This window comes from Oryx dammah, unplaced genomic scaffold (genome assembly GCF_014754425.2).
Source record: "Oryx dammah isolate SB20612 unplaced genomic scaffold, SCBI_Odam_1.1 HiC_scaffold_9, whole genome shotgun sequence".
In the NCBI taxonomy this organism is placed as follows: domain Eukaryota; kingdom Metazoa; phylum Chordata; class Mammalia; order Artiodactyla; family Bovidae; genus Oryx; species Oryx dammah.
Window position 1 is genome coordinate 53,590,942 of NW_024070193.1, and position 21,383 is coordinate 53,612,324.

The following is a 21,383-nucleotide window of genomic DNA, read 5'->3' on the forward strand; positions in this document are numbered from 1 at the left end:
CTACCCCAAAACCAGAGTCTGTCTGTCTTACTATTTTATGCCTTTCACTAACTCCTCTGATACCAGCAGGGGGCTATCTCTGATCACCTTTCTCTAAAGAAAATCAACTTAGAGCTCTAGTTAATAAATCTCCTGGGCATGAAAGGAGTATTTCAATTCAAACCCCCTGTTAGCATTCTAGCTTACCTGGCAGGTTTATCTAGACTCTTGCAACATTGTTGAGCCAATGCTTGCTGCCAAGTTCCCACATCCCTTATCCATTGTGTTCCTGGGAGTGCATATAGTTAGGATATAGAAGAAACAAGCAGTAGCCTTAGCATTAGCAACATTAGACTTTGAGTTAATAAGTTCTTTCTTTGCTGTAACCCACTGAATCTTTGCTCCATAAAAATGTAACTCTGTACTTTAAGGGTGCTGCAGGCTAGCAATTTAAGAAGAAACACTTCAAGGGAAAATTACTGACCAACTTTTATCAAAAAGAGGTCATAAAATATCAACAGGCCTCCAGGCCAGAAGATAATGTACAAAAAATAAGACTCTTGCAGGAAGGAACCTGGTATCGATAAAAGTTAATACTGATGGAATGTTGAGTTGACTCTGCATTTTTCACTTTGCTCAATGTACAACTCAGGGTAAAAAGCTCCCTCTGAAAATAAAGTGACGGGCCTCGCTCACTGAAGCTTGGTCTCCCCGTGTCATTCATTCATTCGCCAACGTCGTCCATCCTGAGGGTATCCCTGGACTCTGCTGAGGCTGGACACCGGCAACGGACAAACATTTTTTTTTTTTTCCCCTCTATAACAATAATGTATCCTGCTTGAGTACAGTTTCTGGAAAACACCTTCTGGCTAATGCTATTATCTTAAAATGTAAATTATGGGAGTGGGTCTAGTGAGGTCTTTACAACCTCCAGACAAATCACTGTAATAAGTAATTAAAAAGTAGATAACTCCATTGTAACACCAGCAAGGGGGCACTCTTTCTGCCCCTTCTGATGTCTATGTCAGAAGCTTCCTCTAAACTCTATCACACAAAATCTCTGAGCGATCAAGCCTCACTTCTGGCCCTAGATTAAATTCTTCTCCTCTGGAGGCCAAGAATCCCGGCATCTTTTGTGGTTCAGCAACAACCTTTCACCCTCACATTTAATTCACTGAATGGATGGAAGGAGAAGGCCTCCATCCTACGCTTGTAATTCCATAAAAATATCAGCAAGCAATGGAAAGGAACAGCTACCGACAAATGCAAGCAGATGTGTTTTTGAGGAATGCATTAGAGATGAAGCCCTTCTTTTAAAATTTGCCTTTTTATTGTTGTCAAGGTAACACAATTTGGGGAAAGAAATAAGAGAGGCTACCTAAACAAATAAAACTATTACATAAGCTGATTTACAAAAAATAGGACCAGTAGCACGGGTTTGGGGGGATTCAATTTTTATTAAATCAAGCTTTTAAATCATATCCACCTACAGTCTGTAAACAAACATAGTACATGTGTAGGTAAAAGGCTCTTAGATTAGAGCTCGTGGAAGAAACTGAAGATTCCTTGGTACAGTGGCATCTCACCACTCCCTGGGCTGATGCCATGGGGCCACATGATAGCTAAGACTTAAATAAAAAACCAGGAGGAGTTTAGCTCAATTCCACCTGCTAGGATGGGTTTCAAGATAGATATTGTTCCACATTATAGTAGGCTGGATTATCGCAAGGCAACAGTGTAGTTTTTACATTCACAGATTTGGCCGAAACAGTATAAATTAAGCTTCTTTTCTAGATGTCTCCCTCCCCAATTACCATAATTAGTAGTAAGAAAGGTGAATTAAAATAAATGATGGACCACAGGTGGTTATAAAAATAGATAACTCGTAGAGTAATAAATATCTACAGTTAGCAAAGCATAAACTTATATAAAATTTACCTTTTTCTATATGTGCAGAATATCATAAGTATGTTCAAAAGGTACAGTCAGAAGACTTCTTCAGAAGGGTGAGAAGGCATTTATAAGGAAAAAACACTCAAGTACAAAACCCAGAGTTGGAAGCTGAATGCAGATGAAGAATATACACAAGACAAAAATCCGAATCCTCACATCTGATGATGCTACTTGACAGACACCACAATTAGCTTACAGCCCTTTATGTATCTTAAAAAGTAACTTTGTTACTTATGTACAAACTTTTAAAAAGATTAATTATGAGACAAGCAAAAATTGATTAACAGTGGCACTAAAATTGATGAAGCATAGCATTTTGTGTGCTTTCATATTCTTCTATGTATAGGAGTTTTTAAAATTCCCACACACACAAAAAAAATCTAGTTTATAATCTTTCCAGGTATAGAAAGGGAAAAAAAATCCCAAGCTGGAAAATAAAAAGGTCAAAATCTCAAAGTGACTGAAAATCCATGAAAATGTAAAAGACATTCATACATTTCCTTAACACTCATCCACTACCATGTAAGGTAACCGCAGTGCCATCTTGAAACCAATCACATTTACAAAGATACAGTAATTTCCGTTCTAATTCTAGAATTAAAAGCACTTAGTCCACACAGTGTGCGTTTCAGCGAAGTTGACATCCACTTGGCTGTACCTGATAATGTCGCCTTAAAGCTTCAGCAAAGACTGTGGCAGACCTGAGCTTTATATAAAGGTGCAGAATGAACAATACCACAGGTAGTCATTCATTCTCATTTCTTGCAGACAGTGAAGTATACTTGCACTGTCCAGTGGTTGCCTCAGCCTGGAATAGTGTTCCTTGGAAACTCTGGTAAGTTTCCTTGCCAAAAAAAAAAAAAAATCTCCATAATCTGTCTGGGACTTGCTGGGTTAAATAAGCATGTTCCATGAACACACCATCTATCCCTTCCGGAGGGGTGTACAGACATGGCTTTTCCCAAACTCACTGGATCTTGCCAGAGAACACCAGGACCACTACTGGATCCTGGGACCCTGGTTTCCTGTGGAACGTGGTTTGAGAAATGCCAATCTAAATAATAAATTTTCTGCAGTAGTGGTTCTCAGACAGTAGACAGCATCGAAACACATGGAAGGCATGTCAAGGCAGAGATACAAGACCTCACTTCAGAGGCTGGGGTGGGGGAGGGACCTGGGAACCTATGTTTCTAAGAGACTTCAAGTGGAGCAAATGGAGTGAGGTCCACACTGAGTGACATCCTTCTAGACAAGAACCCATGCAAGCCTCAACTGCCCACGCCCTCAAGAAAGCCTGGGGACAGCATTTGCTACGACCAGCCAGCGGGTGTTCAAGCCCGGCCAGTGACGACTGAGCCCCTGGATCTGGCCTTCTCGTCAGATGACCAGGCAGAGAGCCTGTACCTTAGAAGAGGAGTAACAGCTGCCCCCTTTCAGGGGGTCTGTGAGGCTTACGAGAAATGTGTGAACAGAAGTACAACCTGACAAAAGGCCTCACACAATGGTAGCTACAGAAGAACACAGCAGGAACATCCCAGGTGAGTTCTCGGCCTTCTGCCACTGCTGTGCCTTTACCAAAGTACATTCTGGTAGCTAATGAAGAGAAAAGAGGCTGAAAGTGCAGAAAACTGCAATGAGTGGAATACATAAATGAGTGGACTACCTAATTAAAATACGTAATTACTTTAAAAAAAAGATCAACCTACAACTGAAGTAGTTAATTATGCTGGCTCTGAGATAGTGTTTAAGTTACAGTATGTTGATCTTTGAACCCCCTCACTCATCTACTCTGCCATGTTAATGCTTGTTACATTTTAACCTTGAGAATGAGAAAAAAAATCCTTTGGTGAAACTCAAAACTTTTAGCTGCGATAGTTCCAATCTTGTATGCTACCACGGTGGGAAAATTTCAAAAGTGTTTTTTAAAAAGGGCCTTTAATTTTAGTTCATAGAAACATCCATAGAATGAGAAAGGAGCACACACTCACATGGTCACATATGTGCGTCTAGATGTTGCCCAGTAACATCTTAGCCAATGAACTTCATCTTGCAATTCAAAAGTGAACCTGGTAGAAATTCATACACACCCATGATGGGATGACAGTCAGGCATACATCTTTGTTGCCAAGTCCTGGTTTCCACCAATCTAAATGTCTGATACGAAAGGCAGGCCGTTTCCTGACAGGTTGCATGATTCACTCTATATATGCTCTGGATGGCTCTGGAGACAAGACAACATCTCTTGAACGGGCCGGCCTTCATAGCAGATCTGGTACACTGCAGTGAACAACGGGAACCTGGTTGGGGGAGGGGGATGGGAAAAGACAAGTTAAGCCATCTGGTCTACCTCACAGAACCAACCAGTCTTTCTGTCCTGCCCAACAGGACAGAAAGCATGACTAGCATGCTTTCTGCAGACTAGCATGCTACTATTGGAAAACAAAGCACCCTCCTTCACATCCCTTCCTTATGTGGTCTGCAGGGAGACTCTGCACCGTGGCTGTAAGAACCTGGTACAACCTAAACCATCCTCTGGTTGCTCAGAGTGTGCTGTCTACAGGCCCGTCCCGGGGGACTCTTTACAGGGAGATCTGGGGTCACCGACATCAGGAGTTGTGGCTCAGGCTCTTGACCGAATCTGGAATGGATTCAGGTGTATGTCACTATTTTAAAAGGTTGGAGAATAAATTTTAAACTGTAGGCAGGTACTGCTCTCGCTTCTCTTAAACGAATCATCCAAAGATGAAGACGAGGCAGCCCACACAGCACCATAAATAATGGAGGCCTGGAACACTCCCACAAGAATCAACAAGGGGACTCATTATTAGTAAAATGCTGATCTCATGTGGGAGGTGGAATTTATTCTGCTGTTTCTTCTAAGATGAGAACACAGGTATAAATGACAGTTTGAAATGGATGAGGGGATGAAGGAGTGGGCTAATAATCCACTATAAGAAAAGGTAACATTATCCCAGGCTACTGCCCACTCACTCAGTAAGTGTTTATTTTTTTAATGCAGAAATCACTAAGGAAATAACTAAGTAATGTCAACAGGCTTTCAAACCCATACACACTGCCTAAAGTAAGCTTGAAAGAATCACAAGAATCTTAAAAACCATTCTGAAAGTTATCTAGTTAAGCATTCTACAGTGATAACATGATTTAAGAACAGGAAACAGTGCCGATAGGCTACATGTCTTTATGACAGTCATTGTAGGTTTTTTAAGGTGCAGAATGTTCTGGCATTTTTCAGAGTCAGCTAGACTTAATAAAATCTTTTATTTCACAGCCTATTAACTTTGGGAAAGTTTCACAACCCCTCTGTCCCTTTGCTCATCTGCAGAATGGGACTGGACACTCAGGATTGCTGTATTAAGTGACTTAACGTGTGAGGTGGAAAATACGACACTTGATACATGATGTGTGTAATAAACAGCAGCTTGTAAATGCAGCCACCTTGCAGCCAAAGGTTCTAGACTATCCGAGAGGACAGGGCCCAAGCCTAGTTTTGTTCACCTCTGCATTAAAATGGCCTGGCCCAGTGCAGGCAAGAGGCAGGTGCTTAGTGTTTGTCGAATGAATTTTTGTGAATGGGAGTTAATGCCAGGCGATTTTAACTCCTTCCTTTGTCCTTCCATGACTTAACTTTCCTGTTCCTATGATGAGAACAATTTGCATGTTCCTCAAGCAGAGTGGCAGGTAATGAAAAAATGAGCGCCACCCAAAATCATTCTCAACCCCCTTCTCTCCTTACTGAAATTGGAAATACCCTATCTCAGCCTTTCTTTCACACCAGAATTGGCCAAGTAAGCAAGTTCTAGCCAGCAAGACAGAATACATCTGGGAGGGTTTCTGGGGAAGATCTTTCTCTCCTTGAGGGGCACTGGACAAAAGTGTCTGCTAGACCGCCCTTGCTCCATGCTGCTGAGTACAGTTGTGAGTATGTGATGCCTGGAGCTGCTGCAGCCACCTTGAGGCTTTAAGGAATGGCCAACAGGATCACTAAGATTCTAACCCAGACACTGAGACAACACCAATAACATCTACCTCTGGAATCTGTTACGTGAGAAAAATAGCCATATTGTTCAAGGTGTTTTAATTGGCTGTTGCTCGTGAAGCCAAAAGTACTCCCAATTTTCACAACTAGCATTTTCAAAATGTGTTCTGCAGATGAGATGATGACAAGTGATACGGGGGGGGGGGGGTACATTTCTATTGACAAGTAACTTGTTTAACCTCACAACCACACTATAAGGTAGATAATATTATCCCTAGTCTATATATGAGGAAACTGAAGCACAGTTTCTGACTCTTCTAGCTAACACTAAACCACTAGGCTATAACGCCCATCTAAATGCTATTTTCTATCATTTAAAATGTTATGGGCTTTCCAGATGGTGCAGGGGTTAGGAACCTACCTTGCAACGTAAGGGACACCAGTTGAATCCCTGGTCTGGAAGGACCCCACATGCTCTGGAGCACCTAAGCCTCTGCACCACAACTCTGGAGCCCTTGAGTGATAACTACTGAGCCCAAGTGCTACGACGACGACGCTCGTGCACCTAAAGCCCATGCTCTGCAGCAAGAGACGCCACCACAAGCACAAGCCCGAGTACCCCGACACAGAGCAGCCCCTGTGTGCAACAACTAGAAAAAGCCTGCATGTAGCAGCGAAGCCCCACCGCAGCGCAAAAGTAAAATCTTTTTTTAAAGAAAGGACTTATTTCAGGCCCACAGGACATCGGAAAATTAAGAGTATAAAGCCAATTAGATCAGTTTGAGGAACTCTCTAAAGAAGGTTAAAAAGTGGAAGGAGGACATGGACACCATTAACAGAACGAAGACAGCCTACCGGATGGGGGAACATATTTCCAAATGCTATGACTGGCTCATACAGCCCAACAGCAAGAAATAAACAGCACGATTACAAAATGGGCCTAAGAACAGAATATTCTTCCAAAGAGGAAATCCAGATGGCCAACAGGCACAGGAAAAGATGTTCAACATCACTAATCATCAGAGAAATGCAAGTCCAAAGGGACATAACCTCACAGCTGTCAGAATGGCCAGCATGAAAAAGAACACAAATAACAAATGCTGGCACCAATGTGGAGAAAAGGGAACCTTACTACACCGTTAGTGGGAATGTAAATCGGTGTAGCCACTGTGGAAAACAGTACGGATGTTTCTCGAAACACTAAAAATAGAACTGCCTTATGTCCTAACAATCCCACTCCTGGGCATATATCTGAAAAAAACAAAAGCACTAATTTAAAAAGGTACGTGCGCCCCAATATTCAAAGCAGCATTATTTACAATTGCTAAAATATGGAAGCAACCTAAACAGCCATCAGCAGATGAATGGATAAAGAAGATTTGGTACACAGAAACAATGGAATACTACTCGGCCATAAAAAGTAATATTAATGAACATAACCAAAAAGATGCAGACGCACATCTAGAGAAGAAATTAGTGGTTACCAGTGGGGAGACGGAAGCAGGGAGAGGCAAGAGAGAGGCAGAAGAACAGGGTGTGCAAACTGTTATGAATTCAATAAGCTACATGGATATATTTTGCAACATGAGAAATAAAGCCAATGTTTTCTAATAACTGTAAATGGAGTATAAACCTTAAAAGTTGTTAATCACTATATTGTATACTTGTAACATACAATCCTGCTGCTAAGTCGCTTCAGTCGTGTCTGACTCTGTGTGACCCCATAGACAGCAGCCCACCAGGCTCCCCCGTCCCTGGGATTCTCCAGGCAAGAACACTGGAGTGGGTTGCCATTTCCTTCTCCAATGCATGAAAGTGAAAAGTGAAAGTGAAGTTGCTCAGTCGTGTCCGACTCCTCGAGACCCCATGGACTGCAGCCTTCCAGGCTCCTCCGTCCATGGGATTTTCCAGGCAAGAGTACTGGAGTGGGGTGCCATCACCTTCTCTGGTAACATACAATGTTGCATAACAACTATACTTCCAAAAAATAAGCTAGTTAAAAAAAAAGTGAAGGTCTTCGCTAGAAGTCCAGTGGTTAAGACTCCACACTCCCAATGCAGGGGGCCTGGGTTTGAACCCTGGTCAAATAACTAGATCCCACATGCTGCAACTAAAAATCCCTAAAGCTCCCACATGCTGCAACTGAGATCTGGCATAGCTAAACAAAAAAATAAATTTTAAAATAACAAAAAGTGAAAGGAGGACCACAGACAATGTTGCATTAAAAAATGGACATAAACCTATCAATCAAGTATCCCACTAATGGAGACTCAGGGCTTAGATGTTTCAGGCCTCGAAAAGGCAGAGATGTATGTGTGTTAGTCGCTCAGTCGTGTCTGACTCTGTGTGACCCCATGGACCATCAGGCTCCTCTGACCATGGAATTCTCCAGGCAAAAATACTGGACATTTACTTCCCCAGGGTATCTTCCAGACCCAGGGATCGAACCTGGGTCTTCTGCATTGCAGGCAGATTCTTTACCATCTGAGACATCCTTAAGGCACAGAGATGTATAGAATTATATATAAATGAGGCCCCAGCCCTTTACAGCACTGTTACAAGCTGACTGTACTCCAGCCTCCTCAATTCACCCAATGCCCAGCACCTCAGAGTGACTGTATTCAGAGATGGTGCACTTAAAGAGGAAATTAAATGAACAGGGGTCATTAAGATGGGCCCTAAACCAATATGGCTGGCATCCTTATAAGGAGACGGACAGACACCAGAAGACACGGGGGTAAGACGCCATCTACAGGTCGAGGAGAGACACTTCGGAGAGGTCAATCCTGCGGATAGATATCTGACTTCAGGCCTCCAGAACTGTGAGAAGAAATTTCTGTTGTGTGAGCCACTCTGCCTGAGACATTTTGCCTCGGGAGCCCAAGCGGACAAACGCCCGATACTCGCACGTGGTCGTAAAGACAGGCACAAGGACGCTGAAGAAAGCACATTTCATGACAGCATTAAAACCCAGACGGCTTTAGCATTTATCAAGGGGAGACTGGTTAATAAACAGAGGGTCTCCCACACTGTGGAATGTTCTGCAGACAGTAAATGAGACCTCTGGGTGCAGATGTTGAACAATCTTCCAAACATACCCTGAAGTGAAGAAAAGGGACAGAGCAGACTGTGGAGTCTGCCACTGTTACACCAATGAAAGCGCCGTGTGGAAAGTTCAATGAACCCTGAGAAAGCGGCTTCTGTCTGTGGTGGAGATCAGGGCCCACTTTTCCATGTGCGCCTTTTTGTATGATTGCAACGTTTTTTTCTCCCAGAAGCGTGGTCCCCCTCCCAGACTTGAGAAAGCAAAGTAAAATTGTAAGTTTAGCAGCAACACATTAGCAGCAATAGTGTCTAAACCAGGGATGTGGCAAACCACTGCCAGAAATACAAGTCTTGCCTGTGACCTGTTTTTGCCCCACCTGCAAGCTAAGAATGATTTTTACATGTTTAAAGGGCTATAAAAGGAAACAAAGACACACAGGCAGAGGCCTGTGTGTGGTCTGCAAAGGTGAAATTTTGTTATGTGATTCTCTGCACAAAAAGTTGGCTGACTGCTGCTCTAAACAGTAATTTCAAAGTACACGAAGTGATTTAAGTCTACAGGGTATGGAAAAGGTTCTCTGAGGACACACCCAGGCGGCCTCATGGGCCATGATGGTTGAGATGCTCATGAAGGGGGTGTCTAGGCAGGTCAAACTGCCAGGGAAAAGCACACAGGAGTCTGAGAAAGAGGTGGCAAGGGAGGTCCACTTCCACTAAACAGGGCACATAAGGACGTGCTGTTAGAAGCCAAGTTGGTAACTGGACTGAGATACCAACCTAAGGCTGGTGAATTTCATTCTCAAAGAATAGGAGGTCTCTGAGTTAGAGGTAACCATGGTAGTCATCTGGTCTACCAGTTTGCGTTTGTAGATAAAAGGGCATAGAACAGCTAAAAACATGACCTGCCCAAGACCACACAGCTGCCGAGCCATAAGGCCACTGGCCTCCCCCTCAGCACTCTTTCTACAGCAGGAAAGGGAGTAGGAAAGGAAGGAAGACCAGGGTGATGATGACTGGAACGGCAGAGAAAGAAATCCGGGTAAGAGCTGGCGCCAAGTGAGAATGGCAGGACTTAAGCTCTGCCTGAACACTGAGGGACTCGACATTCAGCCTGGGAGAAGGGTAGGGACCCCAACCCAGCGGCGACCTCATTCAACACAGGCAGGACACGGTCCACATCTCAGTTCAGTCGCATCTTTGTGACCCCATGAACCACAGCACGTCCCTGTCCATCACCAACTGCTAATCAGTTAGAAGGTCCACTTCTAATCAGAAGGAAATGGGACATGACTATGGAGAGGCAGGCTTCTCCTGCTTGGTTACATCTGCTTTTACACAGGCAGGTACTGATCACCTGTTCCAGCCTATATCATCCTGCAGTTAGAGGGCGCACCCAGACTCACACCGGCCAACGTGTCAGTTCGGAATCCTATCAAAGGACTGGACCCTAGCCTCTCTGTGTGCTATCCTGGGATCCTAGGGTTCGATCTTGGTTGCACACAGGTGGTACTTTTTCCTTTAAAGCAGAGTATGGATGGGTACACCTGAAAGGCAAGGAGATGGCAAGGTTCCTCATCGCACCTTAACACAGGGCGCCTCCAGTGCTAGAGTCCTGGGGGGACTCGCCCTTCCTTTTTCTCTGAACTGTTTGACATTTCATTAACAAGAGTGATCTTTTTATTAAAAGGACAGAGTAACCTTTATTTAAAATTTTTAATTAAAAATATATGACACGTTGCTTTAAGTCATGTTAAGTCATGCTTTAAGTCAGGCCAACTCTTTTGAGACTCCATGGGCTGTAGTTCACCAGGCTTCTCTGTCCATTCTTTCCTGGCAAGAATGCTGGAGTGGGTTGCCATTTCCTACTCCAGGGGATCTTTCCCACCCAGGGATCGAACCGGGTTTCCTGCTTGGCAGCCAGATTCTTTACCACTGAATGACCTGGAAAACCCATGTAACTCTTACCAAACACCTGACAGGGCAAGCCAGAATCTCAAACTCCTATTTTGTCTTGGGTTGGCCAAAATGTTAGCTTGGGATTTTCCACTGATGGACAAACCCGAGTGAACTTTTTGGCCAACCTGATACTGTGCCTAACAGCGCTCATTTCCCCTCCCTCATTTCGGACTTTGGGTAAATGCCTGTTTTCAGGGCAGGCAGACGTTTCCTGCCGTAGACCCTCACAACACACGAAGGACGGCACTGCTCTGCTAACTTTCTGTCCATGCCTGGCAAATGCCTGAGTCAAACACGGACTGTGCTCATCAGCGAGCAGAATGACAGCTGATCCTCTGGCCTCGTGGAAAATGGGGCACTTACTTGTCGAGCAGCCCCTTCTGTTTGAGGATTCGGTACACCTCGGCTGAAGTCTGAGGTCCCTGCAGCTTCTGTCCGTTCAGCATCTCCTTCTCCAGTTCTTCGATGGTCTTAAAAACAATGGATGAACATAATCTCCTGTAACATCTAGAGTATCACTTAAAAAAAAAATGTTGGCGGTGCTGCATGGCATGTGGGATCTTAGTTCCCCAACCAGAAATCTACCCCCTGCCTGCTGCAGTGGAAGCTCCAGTCTTAACCGCTGGAATGTCAGGAGAGTCCCTAAGGCATCACTTATTTTAAAAGCAGGGTAAGGGGCGGGGAGCAGCAGGCCACGGAAAGGTAATAATACACAAGGCAGAGGGCGTAGGACTGAAGCGCACGTGCGTGAAGGCAGGTGGGGGTGGGCAGGACAAGCCCCGCACACACAGCCTCCGTGCCCTGGACACGGCTCTTCCCCAGCCCCGGAAGCCCCTCACCCCAGGTTTACCTTGCCGGTCCTGGCGAAGGCCTCGGCCACCTTGCGGTTCCGGCCCCCGTAGCAGGTGGTGATGAGATCGGCCACGCCGCAGCTCTCCAGGAACGTGGCCGTGGACACCTGGCCTTTGCAGAAGATCCGGGCGAAGGCGATCATCTCCATGAGCCCCAGGCGGATGACGGCGGCTTTCGTGTTGTCGCCACAGAGGAGGCCGTCACAGAACCCGGCGCCTACGGCCACGATGTTCTGGGGAGCAGACAAGAAGCGGGCAGATGCCGTCATTCACACACACACTGCGGGAAAGCGTGCGGGGAGGCGGGACGAGCAGAGGCAGGGATGCTGGCCGGCTTCCCCGGGTCCTATTCTTGTACTGAGAGAGAAGGAAGGAGGGGCCAGCTCCCATTCATGGGGCAAACAGCCCAGAGCACTCTGGAACCTGGACTCAGAGGGAAGCATCTGCCAGAGAAAGGGAATGGTGCAGAGGCATCTCCAGTTAAACACTGTTTGTACAGACTTTTTTTTTTTTTTTTTAATAAATCAAAGGCTTTATCCAACTATAACATTGAAAGAAAAGTAGTCAAGTCTTAAGTACAGGCTTGATGAAGTTTCACAAACGACACACTCATGTAACCAGCACCCTGATCAAGGAACAGAAGGTAACCGGGGCCCCAGAAAGCCCCCTTCGGCCCCCAGACCCAGTCACCCCAGCACCAAAGGTCACCGCTCTCCTGACTCCTAATGGTACACATTTACTTTCCCTGTCCTAACACTATGTGAGTAGAATCATACAGGATATAATCCTTTGTGTCTATCTTCTCTGTCTCAATTCCACATCACATTTGTGAGATTCAGCCGTATTTTAACGCAGGACACATTTATTTCCATTGCCACATTGTATTCCACTGTGCAAAATCAATGCAATTCACCCCTTTGGGTAGTTGGCACTGGGGTAGTTTCCAGTTTGGAGCCACTGCAAATACCTCTGCTATGACACTAGGTACGTGGCCTCTGGTGACTCCAGGCGGGCATTTTTGTTGTGAGCATCCTTGGGGTAGAAGTACTGGGTAATGATGGATGCATATGTGTAAATCAAGTTTCTGCCTTTTGTTTCATTTGATAATCCCTAAATTAGCATTGGTGAAGCACTGGCTTATTATGTGGCTCTCTGCTGGACACCAGGCAGCTCGGACACAGACCTGCCTCTTCAGAAGCTGATCGTCTAGTTCCGCGATCAGCAAATTAGGGTCAAATGACTGCTTTTGTAAGTCACATTGTACTGGAAACTCAGCACCCCTGTTCAGTAACGAATTGTCTATGGTTGCCTTTGTGCTGTCAATGGATTTGAGTAGTTGTGCAGAGACTCATAAGGTCTGCAAGATCCACATTTTCTATGAGGCCCTTCTGGAAAAAGTTAACCACTCCCGACTTAACAGGAAAATAAAGTGTGTGCACAAGTCACTGTGATGCTCAGCAGAAAGTGTTATTCCATAAGAGGTAATGAAGGCCAGGTGTCAGTTCAACTCACGGGTACTGAGCAGGGCTGCGGGAAGCCCCGCTGGGCCCTGGAGGGGTGGAGGCTGCCCTGGGGTGGGCGTGGGGTGGGGAAGCTGAATAGACACAGAGCTTGCTCTCAAGGAGTTGACAGAATCCTTGGGAAAAGACAGAAAAGCACATCAAGAGACAGAAGGATCGGAGTATGTGGAGAAGCTTCATTACAAAGCAGGGAAGCCTGCACAGAGGAGGTGGCATCTGAGCTGGGTCTCAGATCCTATGTAAAACCAGACAGTCACATACGGCAAGTAATGCCTGGCGTGGTAGTGGCGGACACTCTTTGGGACACCGGTCGAGCCCTGAGGTTTCTGGCCCTTTCTACGTTACCGGTTTCTTCTTCAATGCAGGAAAAATACAAGTATTCTGTCTCCATCTAACCACACAAGCATTTTTTTCCAGAATGCCTGTACAGGGATTTGTGCCTTAAGAGATCTTAAAGTATGAATCCAGTTAGCAACAAATGGGAAATAAGCTCAAAGAAACTAAGCCCGTCCCTCCTCCCGTTACCTGTTTGGGCCCAGCCCTGGGTGTTCCCCGGCTTCTGGTCTCTGCCCAGTGTCCCCTCGAAAAGGTCCGGCTGTCCCATCTCAAGCTGGCGGCGCTGACGAACGTTTCCCAGTTTGCTATCGGCCTCTCTCCAGTTCCTTCCCTCTGCCTCTGCTCTCACCTCTGGCCACAATGTTGCCGGATGCCAAGTGCGCCGGGCCAGGGGTCAGCCTCCCCTCCCATGGCTGCACACGCAGCGGCTGCTTGGGGCTGGAAGTTGCCACCCGGGAGCGGTTGTGACCCTCAGATGGCACTGCCTGTGGCACCCTTCCCGCCACAGCAGCCTGTTGGAGGAGGCCACGTGAGACGCGAGAGGCATAGGCATGACTTCCAGAGGGCCTCCTGTTCCCAGTCTGCTTGGCTGCTGGGTGACCCTGGGATACTCACTCCACCTCTCTGAGCCTTCCTGGCCTCGGTTGTTAAATTTGGGGCTTGGGTAAGGTCTCTCAAGGCCCCTCTGGTGGTGGCATTCCTCCAGGGAAGCTGGCTCAGTTGTGGCCCTGCCCTGGGACTGCAGACAGCAGGAAGGCCCTGGGGCAGCAGAGAAACCTAAGGACGTGCAGGGGGACTGACCGCAGAGGCCACGAGGCCAGCTGTTGGGAGAGCCCACCAAATGGTTTTATGGAAGTTACCATGGCAATGTGCCCAGGCCTAGGTTCCAAATGATTAGACTGCTACGATGGCTCTCTGATGCCTCTTGGGCTGTGCCCCTGGTGTCCCCCCTTTCCTCATGACACAACCCATTCTGGGGGTCACTTGCCAAACCAGCTCCAGCCAACGTGTATGGACTGGAGGGGAGATAGCAGGGGCTTCCTTTCAACAAGGGGTTCCTGTACTCAGAGGAGAGAAAGACTATTTACAAAGTGCCTACAGTGAGCCCACCAGGCCACTGCCCATGCTCTCTCATCTGAATTCTCACTGGCAACCCCAGAGGAGCCTGGTGGGCTGCAGTCCACAGGGTTGCAAAGAGTCAGACACAACTGAGTGACTAACAGTACACTTTAGCTGGTTCACAGGGTCAACGGCTTGCCAAGAACATCCCTCTGGTGACTGACATAGTCGGGACATGCCCCCAGGGCCTGTCTCCACAAGCCCATTGTTCCCCCAACTCTGCTCCTTCCACGGTGTGGCCACCGTGGCCTGGCCATTCCCACCAATCTTGGGGTCCGAGAGACCTTCCTGAGACACCTCTGCAACCAGATATCAAAGAGAACTGGCCCCTGGGATGGACCACTGGTCCATCCAGCGGTTAGGACTTGGTGCTGTCACTGCTGGGGCCTGAGTTCAATTCCTGGTTGGAGAACTAAGATCTTGCATGCTGTGTGGCAGGATTGGAAAAAAAAAAAGTATTAAAAAAAAAAAAAAAGGACTGCCTCCCAGGCCTGCAGAGAGACTTGGTACGTAAAAGGGGGAGGCCTGGGAGGACAAAAGATTTATGGGAAAGAATAGTAAAAATAACAACAGCTTTCCTTAATGAACTGTTTCTAAGTGCTTCCTATGTTATTAACTCATTTAATCTTTACAACATTCCTACAAGGCAGGTTCTGTTACTATGTATAATGTGAGGTGAGGACCCTTGGGCACCTGGGGTAAAGTAGCTCACCCAAGGTCCCACAGTCAGGACCAGTCAGGAGCTGGGTTTCGAGCCCTGACAGCCTGGCTCCGTCATCTCTCCTGGGAGCAGATCACACGAGGCTGCTCCAGCCAGCGAGTGGACACACAGAGGGGCTGGGACAGCAAGATCTGAACTTTCTAACAGGAAGAGCTGACCCCAATCAACAGGAAATACTGAGGCGAAGGGGTGAGCTCTTGGTCACTGGAGGCATCCACGGAGGAGCTGTATGGATGAGCCCTCAGCTGCCAAGCAGTGCTTCTGACTTTCTGTGTCACTCTGCTCAGAGAAAAGGCAGAGGAGCGTGCCCCACCACCGTGGTCTGGGGGCACACAGGTAGGGGCCCCTGCCCAGTTTCCCCTGGACGCCTGACCTCCCCACCTCGGGGAGCAGCGGGCCACTGCAGAGTCAACCCCTCCCTCCTCAGGGGGCCCAGGGCCAGCTTAATCACCTTACGATGGATCTTGAAATCTTCCCTCTCCCCCACCACTTATCACTGTCCAAAGAAAAATAAACACACTGAGGCAGTCAGATCGTGTGTGAATAGCACCCAAGCAGATGTCCTCTGAGATCACTCAGCGGTGAAATTTATCATTATCCGCTGTGCATTCAAATCTGCTTTAGACTATTCTGGAGCTAAAAATACCGTGATTTTCAGAAGACAGACGTGCTGAAGCCCTTGCTCATTTCCCCGGGGGGTGGCAACACTCAGAGGCAGCCTTCCCGACGTGTTGTCTTTGCAATCCTGCATCACAGCGGGTCGAGGGGCTCACTGTCTTTCGTTCCCACCCAAACTGTAAAACTGGAGGAGCAGCCCATGCTACCTGCAGGCTATGCAAACACTCCCATCCCCTTGGAAGAACTGCCCCACTGAAACCCAAGTCAGAATTTTCTGAGTCCATCTGACTCTCCCCAAGGCCACCTTCAAGTGCATCTAACCTAGAGGAAACCTGCAGAGTGGAGGCTAACTAACTGCAGGCAAGGTACCACCTGTGGTTTGTAGGTCAAGCCCTGAGTAAGGTCACCCATCTGAGACATCCAGGAAGTCCAAGGTCAAGTCCACACTCAGCCCCACAGGTTGGGCACCCTGACGAGATGTACATGTTTGATATCTGCTCATCCAGCAGAGTGGCCACTAGACCCTGAGACTCACGAAAGACTCATGTGACTACTGAGTCTGAAATGGTGCTACTGTGACTCTGACACAGAATTTTGAATTTTTAAAAAAAGTTTTAATTTGCGTGTAAATGAAAACAGCCACATATGCTACTGGGTGCTAGCTGGAGCCCTGGCTAGAGACTAGGTACCAGTCTGTGACCCACAGCACATTCATCACAGCCAAAGGCCTGGAGGAAACCCACACACCCTCCAACTAGGGTGGTGAGCCTCAGCACAGACAGCCCTGCGGAGAACACCATGCATCTGTGGCAGAAGTGATGGGTGTCTCTCCCAAAACACTCTCCTCTTCTAGAGCCTGAGTCCCTGATTTTCATGCAAGTGTATTTTTCCCAGGAGGGTGGAAAAATTCTCAACCTCCCTTGCAGCAGGGAGTACAATTAAGTACTAACGGCCTATTAAGATGAAGCCAGGACTTCCCTGGCAGTCAGTGGTTATTAAGACTCTGTCTTCCCTTGCAGGGTGTGTGGGTTCAATCCCTGGTCAGGGAGCTAAGATTCCACATGCCACAGGGTATGGCCAAAAAAATTAAAAATAAAGCCAAATGTTACACTGCAACTCCCCAGAATGCCTTAAAAGACAGCTGCCACATGCGCTTTGTCTTTGTTTCTTTTTTCATCCTGTTGCCTGGAAGGCAGATGTGATGGTTGGAGCCCTGGTCACTATCTTAGAACATGAGGACAAGGGTCATCTCTCATGAGCTGGAGGGAGCCTGGGTCCCTGAGAATTTTGTGGTGTGGAGTTTTCATATGGAATTAGGATTTCTGCACAAGAAAGAAAGTTCTACCTTGTTCAGTCCCTATTATTTTGGGTTTCTGTTAATGAAACAATCTTGATAAACCATTTATTAAAAATAACAGGTTGAGCTAAACACTTATGATTTTTATACTTTTCTGTATGAAGAACATCTTAAAGTTTACATTAAAAAATACACCCCAAGGGAAAGAAGTCAGACACAGAGGAGTACATACTGTATATGTGTATTATAAAAATTCCACAGTGAACAAAAGCAGATTGGTGGCTGCTGGTCTGGAAGGGAGGAGTAAAGTGTAAAGACACTGATGGAGCTGCCTGGGGTGATGGAAATGTTCTGTATTGGAGTGATGATAATACCCAACTGATAAAACCTATTGTATCATGTATTTAATCAACACAGTTTAATGTACATGGATTATGCTTAAATAAGTTCAATTCAGTCACTCAGTCGTGTCTGACTCTTTCCGACCCCATGGACTGCAGCACGCCAGGCCTCCCTAAATAAAGGTGATATTTAAAAAAGAATACTCACTTACCAATTAAGAGATTAATGTAGCTAAGAGATGAAGGACATTCTGAAGGGTGTAAGATACGCTGGTACAAACTGATTTTGTATAATTCCTTTGACTGTTCCTTTTCTTTCAACATTGCAGGGAGCTGTTATCTTTCTTTCTCTCCCTGCCCCACCTTGCCTCTTTTTTTTTTTTTTTTTCTTTTTTGGTAACTCAAATGCCCTCACGTTTTTGAGCATGAAAAAAGTGTACTTAAAAATTTCTTTAGAACAGAGAAGATGACTAAAGGTTGTTAATGTGAAAAAAGTAAAACATCCAAAAAAGAATGATTATATGTGTACAACTGACTCACTTTGCTGTTTAGCAGAAATAAACACAACACTGTAAACCAACTATAGTTTAAAAAAATTTTTTTAAAGGTAAAACATAAACTACTTGAACAGTAAGATGCACTTTTTGTTTTAAAAGGGGGACACACACATACTTGTGCTTGCTAAAAAGACTGGAAGGATAGACAGCAAGCATTAACGGCGATTATCTCAGGATGTGGAGATTATCAGTCATTTTCACTTTCTTCTCTACACCTCTCTGTAGTATGGGAGAATACCACAAAGAGGTATAATCAGGAAGAAAACAAAACTACTAATTATGTAATCAAGGAAAAATAGGCCCACGTGCCCTTGCTGGGCAGGCTCTAGCAAAGAGAGGACTTCATTTCATTCAACTGCCTGGACACAAACGAGAAAAGTCAGGTCATCCAGAGTAACCAAAGAACCCGGGACCGATTCTTCAAACCCGCGTTCACTGACCGAGCTAGTATTTGCTACATGTGAGACATTCACTTTTTGGCACTCTGCCTCCTTATTGATCCGATGGGATAGTTAGCCTCAGTTACTGCCCAAGAACCTGCCTCTCAGTTTTTAAAGCTCCCAGCTCTGATGCAGGCTGGCAGGAATGATGGTAACTACTCCTGGTTGAAAGGAAAGCCAGGGGCAGGATGATAAATGGTTCTCAATCCCCATCTACCTCTGCCCCCAACGAACCACTCTGTCATGGTAGCAGGAGGCTTCTTGCCAATAGAACTGAAAAGCCGTGCCTAGTTCAGAAGCAGGGCCAGCACGTGGTTCCACCTGCAGAAGCTTCTTCAGGGCCCTCAATCTAGACTCTTCTCTCCCACCCCCTTCCCCTGTACCTTTGTTCTGCGTGGATTTTCACAGCTTCTCCATCCACCACCCAAAATAACCCAGTCACTTCATGACAGTTTTGGAACACATAGGCTGTGCTGAGCAGTGAGACCGCCCATTAGTTTAATGAAGGACTATTAAAAACGCATAAAAATCTCACCCAACAATAATAAAGAATGCAGCCAAAGCCAGCATCTTCAATGTAAAACAGGCTGCATGCAACGTGAGAGTTCCCTGCCAGCATTCAGAAAGATGAACGTGGGCTGCCTGGGGGCCCAAGTCTTTCATTGGCTTCAATTTTTAAAACTCTCATTGTATGGAGAAGTGACTACCCATACACATGTGACATTAAGTGGTTTTAAATTATGACTAGAAGAAAAGACGTACAATTTGCAGACAGCATGAGAAGGTGCCCTATGGACGGGTCTCCCTGCCTTCTTTTGATCTGTGCAATTTTTACCTGACAAAGTAAGGCGAACGTCAGATTCATTTCCTTCCCTCGGTGCTCAAATTCCTGAAAAGTAGCTTCTGCTACAGAAGAAATGACTCAAAAGTGACTCAAAGGGGTTATTCATTCACAGGGAAGCTCTGTATTTTTCCTTGTTTTTGAGATGGCAGCTAAGGCAGCTCTTCTTCCAAGAGGAGAATGTTCAGAAGTTACAGCCCATCGTCAGTTCAGAGAGGAACCCCAATCATGACTTCCTTCTAAGATATTTTTTTTCATGTGGACCATTTTTAACATTTTTATTGCATTTGTTACAATATTGCTCCTGTTGCTTATTTTTTGTTTTTTAGCCACAAGGCATTCGGGACCTTAGCTCTCCAACTCGGGAACCAACCTGTACCCCCTGCAGTAGAAGAAGTCTTAACCACTGGACCACTAGGAAATACCCCTGACCACAACTTTTAAAGGCAGAGGGTTACACGTCAGGAGCCCAAGTCCAAATGTGGAAATTTCCCTTGACTCTCTCAAGTCATTAGCCAACAGAAGCTGCCTCTTTAATCTGATCTTTTCCCTTTACAGGCAAAGATTAAGCTATTCTCAGAAAAACCTAAAAAAAAAAAAAAAAAGAAAAACCTGCCAGTAGCAGATTGCTTTTTCTTCTTTAAAAACAACAACCAACCATACCATCAAACCAACAGATCATCCAGAGCGACCAAGTTCCTCTTCCTGCTCAAGACAACACGTAGGGGAAATGTAGGAATATAGAACACTTGGCTCCCAGGTAAGACTCTACAATTAGAGTATGCTCCTGGCTTTCCAAATGCTCATGCCGTCCACTTCCCAGAGAACAAACTAGCACACTGCTCCCGGATTTACAAACAGAAGCCCACCATGACTGCGAGAGGAAATCTAACCACCCGGGAAAGGCTGGGGCGGAGCAGGAAGTGACGGACAAGGCTGCCAATTCACTGTTCTCCCCAGAAGGAGGAGCGCAGAACACAGAGCTGTCTTAGAATGGGGCGCAACGACGCCAGCAGGGGCCCTGCGCGAGGACGCCACGTGCATGCAGAAACGACAGGGCTGCCTTACCTTCAGGGCACCACACAGTTCAACCGTGTCTGCGTCATCCACCACTGTAATTCGAAAATTTGGAGTCTGTAGGAGTTCTTTGAAGAGAAGGCCGTTCTCCATGATCTTGCTGCCTATTGAAAGGTTAGAAAAAAAAAGGAAATTAATAATGGCCTCTCATCTTAACTTTCACATCTAACACAGTTTAAAATGAGTTTTGGACTTCCCTGGTGGTCCTGTGTTAAGACTCCGTGCACTCAGTGCAGGGGGCACAGCTTCATTCCTGGCTGGGGAACTAAGATCCCCCCATGCCCTGGGGTGTGACCCAAAATTTTAAAAAAAGTTTTTTTAAGCCAATAAAAAATCTTTTTAAAAAGACCTTTTTCTCATTACAAAAGTGACATACGTTCCTGATAGGAAATTTCATAAAGTCACAGGACTAGACATAGAAAATTAAAATATTCCACAATCCCACCACAGATGAAATCAACAATTTGGCATATATCTTTAAATTACCAAACTTGAAATATACATAGTTTTCCTCAATTGAGAACATAACATGGATTTCACAATCAGCTTTCTCCCATTTATGGCAGGAATAATTTTCAGTGATATCCTACATTTTCTACATTATTTTGTTAATAAATGGCTGCTTTGTATTTTATTGCATACATGCATTATATTTTATCTAAGTGTCTTTCTATTGTTTGAGATCTAAAATTGTTGCAACTTTTTGCCACCATAAACACTTACAGGCTCCCTCCA

General features: G+C 45.7%; 1 protein-coding gene across 1 annotated transcript in view; it reads right to left on the minus strand.

The window, feature by feature from the left end:
- Positions 1–1,416: 1,416 nt before the first annotated feature.
- Positions 1,417–21,383, minus strand: part of GPD1L (glycerol-3-phosphate dehydrogenase 1 like) — a 58,817-nt gene continuing 38,850 nt past the window's right edge. Inside the window, exons 5-8 of the mRNA XM_040246323.1 lie at positions 20,640–20,752; positions 11,781–12,014; positions 11,294–11,400; positions 1,417–4,229 (exon numbers count right to left, since the gene is read on the minus strand). Coding sequence (XP_040102257.1) covers positions 4,133–4,229; positions 11,294–11,400; positions 11,781–12,014; positions 20,640–20,752 — 551 coding nt within the window. The 3' untranslated portion in view covers positions 1,417–4,132. The remainder of the gene's footprint in view (positions 4,230–11,293; positions 11,401–11,780; positions 12,015–20,639; positions 20,753–21,383) is intronic.